We start from the raw sequence: 8,808 nt of genomic DNA on the forward strand, positions 1-8,808 counted from the left end.
TTTGTCTCAAACCAGTTTATTACACTTCCATCACAACTTTTCCATGGGATATCAAGCATGCTCTCGCTTTCTCTCTCCACTTCTTCACCTGTCGAGTTCATGATGAGAAATTTAGGATCGACCGAGGCTGTCCAAAACCCAAGCACTATAAGATTCTACTCGGGTGAGAACAGTCGGTCGAAACTTTCGACCACATCCTCTGCTCCAGCTGACCAGGCCCACTACTTCCCATTGATCTCCTCGATCTCGTACGGCAGGAGACCCGGAATCCCCAGAACAAGTTGCACTACTCCCGGAGTCATCACCCACAACGATGAAAGTCTCCTTAGGAATGTACTCTGGGGATCCAGATTCAATGGAATCGTTCAAGAACCTATGAATTCGTTGAAACCTCAGAATTATCAGCCATCAATCATGAAAGTTTTTGGCTATTGACAAATTACTTACAAACACATAGCTAGATCGTTGTCAATTATGGGTAAAACGGTGTCCCGAAGTAAAATTGGGCGATCGTCTGTTTGGCAATGCTCGTCAATGCAACCCCATCCAGCAATAACAACGCTTTGACTCGAGTAATCCGTTATGACGGAAACGGGAGGAGGTAGGCAAACAGGGAAGATGCTACTCGTTAGGATTACTCGCTGAAAAAAATCAATTCTAAAGGCTGAGATTTGTTGTTGGGAAAGATAGCCCTATGTTTTAAAGAAAGCATCCAATTCTGATCTTTTTTTTATATTAATACAAAAACTTGGGTCACTTTCAGAAGAATGTGCAAAATAGACCAAAATTTGTGGCAACTCATCTATGAAAATCAAGCCAAGTGTTGGAGTGCACACTGGTTTCCAACTAATAAAACTAAATTACCTCACTTCACCGTGTCCCAAAGTTGTGTTCCAGTTTGGGAAAGTTTCCACATCAGGGTTCATGATTTTAAAATGTGAACTCATTGTTTTTAAAATAAAAGACGAAAAAAAGGCGAATTGCTGACAATTTTCATCGGTTTTCGCCTCATTGATCTTTAAGGGGCTTATTTATGTCCTTTATCAAACAGTTCTAAAGGTTATTTTGTATTAGTGCTGGATGAGTCCGGCAAAAGTCGGAATCGTAGGACTCCCTTAATTGTCTTACTTTTTGCCACACTCGCCGAGTCTTTTACTAAAGTCAGCTCTAGCAGTCCTTTTCAAAAGACTCGAGTCCGGCCAGTTTCTCCAAAATCGAGTAAAAGACTCGAGTGCACTCGGACTCGAGTCCGGATTCGCCCTAGCACTATTTTGTATCCTAAGTTGGATGCTTTACTTGCAGGAAAATATCTTTTAATTGGTCTAACTTGGGTAAAGAGACCTTTTTCAATTGCATACGATCAAAAAAGCCTCTTCATCAAGATAAAATATCTCAAGAAATAGATTTATGAAGGACTTATCAAAGTTCAAAATATAAGCATACTCGAAATTGCAGTACATCGTATGTTTTCATCGCTCCTCCTCCACCAAGTGCATTTTCCGTTAAAGCTCAGCAAGGGAGGTTCAGAGGCTTGCAACTTAGCCTTTCCGTTCTCAAGGCCTAGGTGCTTGGGGACAAGTTATGTCAATACGTTCAATCACAATTGTAATTATAATGGGTTAAAATGCCATCAAGTAAAAGTACCTTCTTTTCAAACTTGTTTGATTGCAATTGATGGACGCACCAATTAGGATTCCCAGCTCTGAACGTTAGCTCAATCCGAGTCGAAACATAATTTATTGCAATTACACCGCCACCACAAGATTAACAAAAGATACAGTTAGTTTCAAAGTTCATATCAAATTGGATCGCCGTCTTTGAGAGTGGTTAGCGTCTAAATAATTCTTTTGAGGAGTTGTCGTGGAGGAGAATCGAACCGAGCACACCTCTCATATGCATATAGGGAAATTGTGTTAACCAATTCGGCACGCCTCCTCTTTACTCTGTCAACTCAATTTTCTTTGTTTATCAAAAAGGTCATTTTTGTTGATAAGAGGTAAGATGCCAACAGTACATAGTAATCAAAATATACCACTAAAGCCATATGAATGTACTTATCAATGAATGACAGATTATTCTCCAAGCTAAAAAAAGCACAAAACAAAGGGAAAACTGACAATTTAACCGAAAAATTAGAAAATGGCGATAGCTGGAGAGGCTTCAAATGGCAAAATTTTGGGTTTAGCACTAATTTTGCTCTCACAAATCTAAATCGTCTTTTCTTAATGCCTTTCGAATATTTACCTCCTTGAATTGGAGTATAGCGATGTCATGCTCGAAGGTGACTTGCTCAAATCCAGGATGAATCTTGATTCCAGCCAAGTAAATCTTGGTTCCAAATCCCACCCAGTTCCAATTTGTGCCTCCTTGAATAAAATATTCGAAGTGATTTTCGACAATGCAATGAGCCGCCGTGATTGCATGACGGGTTGATATAAGAGCGGCACCGCAAATGGGCACTGCATCTTCATCTTTGGCACCCCGTGGCTTGATCCAGAGAGACAAGAGCCACGGATACCTCATTTCGGTCGATAATTGTGACAGGATTTGACCTCTACGAAAAATTGCCGGGGGTCGGCCACATATCTGATGCATCGGATCCGATCCTAATTGCCTCAAGGCCGCACGAGAAATCATATGGGCGGGGGTATTCCTTAAGCCAAACTAAAAGGAATATCCTGGCTCTACACATTGGACAACAGGGTAGTAATACTCATATTATCACATACATGGTTGAGCCTCTCCAGCAATTCTTGCTGAACTGAGGTTGCCCGACATTGAAGCTGATAGCAACAGGAGCCGGAACCTGGAACACCCGCCAAAGAACAAAGGCCAATGTGCAATCCACCCGAGTCTTCACATCCCATGTGGGTAGAGCAAAGGCCAAAATCGCCATGCGAATTCACACAACGATCTAAAGGCCAATCCTTAAACATAAACATTGATATATGGGTGAATATTTGATAGCTCCACAACAAAACGTTATTTTGGCATGATGATGAATTTCAATCACCTTTTTTTCTCATAGTGTAAGAACTTTGCAAATGTGTGGCTTTAAAAAACGCAAGGTGCCTCTGGGTTCTTGGAACAATTATCTATATTGAACATTTTTAATCTCTTGGTTTTCTTGAATTCAAAATTGTAATAAGGGACACAAAGCATTGGGGACAAAAATGTTACATCATGTTTTTCATCCTCCAAGCAAAGTACCATCAACAACAGCGTTGATTCCCCGTCTATTTCCGAAGTAAAAAATTAATATACCAACCCATCCATTAACGAATTGCACTGGTTATACATCTGTGGTGTAATAAGTGCTTTTTTGGTTCAACATATTTTTTTTATTCAATTTTTTCTGACATATTAACTTCTAAAATAAAATTTCTTGCAATGGGCCTTAACCGTTCATTCATGATAAGAGGCGACTCCGAAAATATTTTAGCTTTGAGAGTATTTAACAAAATATTCTGCTCTAAAGAGGCAGAATATTGATGATAGGCCCAAAGAATACTTAAGAATATATTTTCACTGCTTTTTAACAAGCTGATTAGAACTGCTCCAACGTAGTGAACAGAATAACCTACCAATCAATATTAAGATTTGTCGTTGTCATCGCAATTCTGACTTTTGCAAATTGAATGAAAAAGCCTCAAAGTCATATATTTAGTTTCATCATACGTTTTTGTGAATCATCATTTAAAGATTCATATGACCAACCAACAATGGCAAGCACTTCGATAAGTTGTTTCTTGCCTGTTTTTGATAAAATATAGTGAACTAAAAAAACGAAACCCTCTTCCGTTGGACCCCTTCCCCTCCCTTGGACTTTTTTTGTCGTCCGGACGAGTTTCGGCGAGCCTTGTCTTCAAAAACGATAAAATACATGTTTCAATAATGTACCCACATAATCCAACTCCTTGAAGTTAGATCTAAGACAAAGGACGTGGAAAAAAAGTTCAGTGTCTTCATGGTTTAGAAACTAAAACCAAGGAAGCGAGTACCTTCGGCAAGTCTTTCATGAGCTGCGCTTGAAGTTGAGCCAACTCCGGGGTTGCCACTGGTTTCGGATGACTGTGGACCACGATGTGGGCACTAAGAATTACCAACAAATATGTTTGAAGCACTAGCACACTCATTTTATTTGGCTTTGCCAGAGTCAAAACATTTCACAGCTCATTTGTTAACGGGGTGGTCAGGGTGGCTATTACATGTCAAAAATCAATGTGCCGCGTATCCATAGATTCTATCTGTAGGATAATGGTGTTTGGCAAGTAGCGACCTCCATAGACTATTTAGCATATACAGGGCGACCAGGATTAAACGTGACAGTGCACTTTTTTATGCCTTATTTATATGTTTGAAGCCTGCACCATTCAATAGTACTGGTTTTGCATTGATCAAACATCTATTTAACGCCTTTAGTACAATTGTAATTCTGTGTCATCAAAATCAGTCCCAGACCATGGATCCAAAAGAAGTAGTAATCGAACTTCATCAAGCGGAGAACAGCATCCAGAAAACTTGCAAAGAATCTGAACAACCTGAAAATGGGCAAACAGCAAATATGTTTTGCAATGGGATGAAATCTTGGAAGCATCTTCATTTGATCTGGTTGGATGAGAAGATTATTAAGATAGAAGTGGTTTCCTATGCTCCCAATGACCAAGTTTTGGGCAAAAACCTGGACAACATTCTGAGAATCAGAGGACGATATTTCGTCACCAAAAAGTAACTTCTATCATGGTGTGGGCTGATATGACATGCAATGGTCTCAAACCACCCCTCATCTTCATACCCGAGGGTGCGAAGGTCAAAAGATCACCAAAGCCCCACCGCTAACGGGAACATTTTTGACACCCTTCCTCTCCAGACCTCAACTTCATGGACTTTTCCATAGAGCCCATTTTTGAGAGGAAGGTAAGGAACATCATCCGTCCGTCCATCTTGCCATCCAGTTACTAGAACACTTGATGTTTTTTCATCATCTGTGTTTGCTGATCAAATTTAAAGCTCAAACAATGCTGTAAAATTCTTAGATTTGATGATAGGTAAAGTCAAAGTGGTCCCGCTTATTCGTGGTCACCCTGTATACATCTTGACCATAATTTTCAATCTAAAAACCAGATGCCAATGCTTGAAACACTAATCATAGAGGGTTTATGAATTCATCTTGTTATTTTTGCTGACTACCTTACCTCTACTAGAAATGGGATCCCCAGCAATTCAAGGCGAAAAAAGTGTCTGTTTTACTTAATCTTATATCCATAAAATATTAGTTCCACCAACGAATTAGAGTTGGGGGATCTGGCTCGCCCTTGATAGTAGGGTTGATTAGGGTTTTGGATTAAGAAATTCTTCGGGACGAGCCCGAGGGGGTCTTGACAACATATGAGCGTGACCCTTACAGTAACAGATGGGTTTAATACACTAATTGTCATCTGTAGTATGTTGATAGGGAACCACTTGGCCAACAGAAACAATGGGAAGGGCATGGTCTTTGGCGGCAAGGACAGCCACACGGTCCGAAGCAAGCCGTGCTTGATGAAATTCAATTGCAGAGTTTTGGCAAGCATGAGCCTCACGAATTGAGGGTGTAATATTTGGTCGGAGATTTCGGTTGTAGAAGCCAAAGGCAAGGCTAAAAACATCTGTGTGCGGCGTAACCCGCCAAGCCATCAGTGCCTCGCTGAATTTGAGGCTTGCGATTTATCCCCCTCCCCTTTTTTAAGGAGGCTCTTGATGATCTTGACAGCAGTGGGTGGTACAGGGAAGAAGTCTCATGGCGGATGATGAATTGCTCACAAAAGGTGGTACTGGGGTTCGTTGTCGGTCTTAATCCTTTTTAAGAGACCAAAGTCTCAGAACCAAGCAAGCAGCAGTGAGTGGAAACCCAATGAACCGGTCAACCATGATGATGAAGATGTCAACTGAGACTTGCTCCATTGGGGTGACAGTAGCACAGCATAATACTCTACATAAAAAGAGTACATAATACTCAGGATGCCAGGCCAAAACAATAATTGGGTGGTATGGCAAATTGCTTCGTTGATTCCTGAGTGCAATAAATGGAAAGGTCAATGACCTGACTACCGGCAGGCCTTAGTACAAGCAAGCGTGTGCCTGAAAGGATGATACCTTCCCTTTTCAACAGAGAGTTCGCAAAGTATGGTCTTGAAAGGGGATACAAGGGGAGATGTGATTTCACCACCGCTGATTGCGTCGCACAATTGACAATATTCTTCATCGTCGTTATGAACAATAACAGCTAAGGATGGATCATCAACATCGATGGATCGAATGGTCAGCTCAATGTCTGGATCAACGGGAAAAAAGGGAGCAAGGCTTCGTGCATCGGCAATAAGATGTTCCTTTCCAGCCAACCATTGGACCTCAAACATGTAGCGGTGGAGTGACGCGAAAGAAATCAATACCGCGAAGAAAGTGATCACATTTGATGATGGCATCCATTAGAGCTGTAGTCTCAAGCTCAATGGTCGCGTAGTTTTGCATAGGTGGGGAATGGGCACAGGAACTATATTGGATTAGAGGAGCTTTTCCACTAGTCTCACGGATACCCCAAATTAGGCACATCTTGGCGTGTTGGTACACGTGGTAAAGCAGCCCTTACAACCTCCAGAACGTGTTGGTGTCTATGTTTTGGAAAGTTTATTTGCAAATTTTTGTGCAAATGTGGTGGATTTCTATCCAAATTTGCTGTCAATAAAGACCATATCTATCTGCTAATTTTGGCGGGCCCTAGTTATGACCGAAGGTCATTAAGCGGAATTTCATTCCATTCAAGGCCATATTACTCTCAGTAACCCAAGAGTAGATTCTGTATAAGTCCTTTGCAAGGCTAGTGGAATCTTGGCCATTCCAACCAGAAACTAACTTTGTATCGGAAGCATAAGAAGAGAAACTGACGTTACTACTACTAAGCTTCTGAAGTGGAGCAGTGAAGGTAATGAAAAGGAGAGGCCCTGATGGAACACATCATGTATGTCACAAAGGGAACCTTCGACTTTACCTAATTGCTTCCTGCCACAAATGAGACTTCTTAAGCACTTGAGAACCTTGCCTTGGATGACCTCTAAAGCATCTTTGTCTCTCCGATCTCGGAGGCAGTTTTGCCTGTGCGCAGTCCAGAATCATTTTGGTTCGTTTTCTCTCTTCCCTGATTGGAAGCCAACAAGTTTAATGCTCTGAAACGAAAATGACCGGAAGGTTTTCACCAAAGACTCGAATCTAATAGCTCAATCCCACTCAACAGTTATTTTTCAAACGCTAAACTCGTTCCCAGATTAAGGTCGAACGGGTCGAACCCATAGATAACTTCATATATAGATCGATCAAGGGCGCTGCGATTGCATGTTTTCGTCTCAGCTGTCGCTGGTGGAAAAAAAAGGTTTCATTCGTAGTCAAGCTACTTAGGACAACTATGGTGCAAATTTGAATCGTTGACAGCTCGTCCAAATTCAGAGTAGAAACCCCTAATAAGACTCCTTGTCAAGCAATTGCTCTAGTCTAGCATGCTTCATAAAACGGGTTTGAGTAAGTGGTCCGACCACATTTTTAAGAACGAAATTTTGAAGAGGTTAAAATGGGGCTCAAGTGAAAGTTTTCATCCATGTGGTGGAAACACTTAACTGAAACGCAAGGAACAAGCCTGGGTTCAGGCTGACCTCCAGAGGTGTCGGAATTACCTTGTTTACGTATAGGCGCAATCATGTCGCCCACATTCAAGCACATTGTTGGGAGATTGAAACGAAATTCCGAATGCCTCATCATTGCGTTGCAATTTCGGATACATTTTGTTACACTTTCGAGATTTTCGAGATGCGTTGCTAAACAAGGGCAATCAATAGAGTACATGATTTGCTCTACTAATGTCCAAATCTTTTTTTGACATGTTACGTGTATTATGCCCTAAAAAGTATTTTTTTTATTATTCTACCACTCTTTCTACCTGTATATTTGTAAGATTCAAAAGAAATTAAGATTAAAGAGGAATAACAAACGTTTCATGATAATAATTCAACTTGCCTGAAGCGAGATTTAACGAAATATCTTTGTCCCATTTCCACCAGCGTCAGCTGACCTGAAAACATGCTCATGCGGTACAGCTCCTGTTGAACCAAAGCATTCTAGTTATGGTTTTCTATGGTCGAACCATAGAGGAAGCAAGTCCTAAAGAGTGCGATGAGCGGCGATGAGGCTAGCCAGGCGGACTAGTTTTCAGAGCGAATGAATGTCAGCTGACCGGCTGCTTGGGTATAGTTTCTGATTGTAGAGGCGCTGCTTTCCATCCGCTAGAGTTGCATTGTCCACTATTCAGCTGCAGTAAAAATCCACAACAAACAAAAGATTTTTACTTCTTCCAGGGTCGAACCTCGATCGCAACGAAAATCAGACGGGGCAACTCTCCGTCGATCTTTTCTGAGGACTGTTTTTGATTGAGGATGCGTTGCTGACTAATCGAGGGAATGTGAAGAGTTGAGTAACAATCCGTCGTACTTGCAACGATGGTTAGGTATATATCCTTTTTAAGATGTCCTGGGCAGCAACTAGACTGTCTTCATGTGGAGGCAACTGGAAAATGAAAGGTCGGGCTTCGACCTCTAACACCCGCTTTAAGGCTGAGAACATTTGTATTTTATATTTCCTGATCGATTCCATCTTTTGCTCTGCTAGCTCCTAATTACTTAAAAAGGCAGAGAATTGTCAAAGATCCATCAAAGACCTCAACCTCTTTGAAGATATTGAAGATTAGATAAGCCACAAAGTCTAAGTGATTACCTTGTCCGGAGG

The 8,808-nt window shown here is 41.2% G+C and overlaps 1 protein-coding gene across 1 annotated transcript; it reads right to left on the bottom strand.

Moving 5' to 3' along the window:
* Positions 1-78: 78 nt before the first annotated feature.
* Positions 79-4,192, bottom strand: LOC131884195 (serine protease 27-like). Its single transcript, XM_059231894.1, has 5 exons — positions 4,002-4,192; positions 2,730-2,927; positions 2,245-2,664; positions 448-641; positions 79-373 (listed from the first exon to the last, which is right to left on the bottom strand). Exons 1-5 carry the CDS (start codon positions 4,134-4,136, stop codon positions 112-114), a joined length of 1,209 nt encoding a protein of 402 aa, XP_059087877.1. The 5' UTR covers positions 4,137-4,192; the 3' UTR covers positions 79-111.
* Positions 4,193-8,808: the final 4,616 nt, after the last annotated feature.

Source organism: Tigriopus californicus, chromosome 1, assembly GCF_007210705.1.
Source record: "Tigriopus californicus strain San Diego chromosome 1, Tcal_SD_v2.1, whole genome shotgun sequence".
NCBI lineage: Eukaryota > Metazoa > Arthropoda > Copepoda > Harpacticoida > Harpacticidae > Tigriopus > Tigriopus californicus.

What these genes read in the sequence shown, in the direction of transcription:
- LOC131884195 (XM_059231894.1), bottom strand. Translation starts at nt 4,136, where the DNA reads ATGAGTGTGCTAGTGCTTCAAACATATTTGTTGGTAATTCTTAGTGCC. An exon ending in CTATACTCCAATTCAAGGAG is followed by an intron (nt 642 to 2,244) that starts GTAAATATTCGA and finishes GATTTTTTTCAG; the next exon opens with CGAGTAATCCTAACGAGTAG. An exon ending in AACGATCTAGCTATGTGTTT is followed by an intron (nt 374 to 447) that starts GTAAGTAATTTG and finishes ACGAATTCATAG; the next exon opens with GTTCTTGAACGATTCCATTG.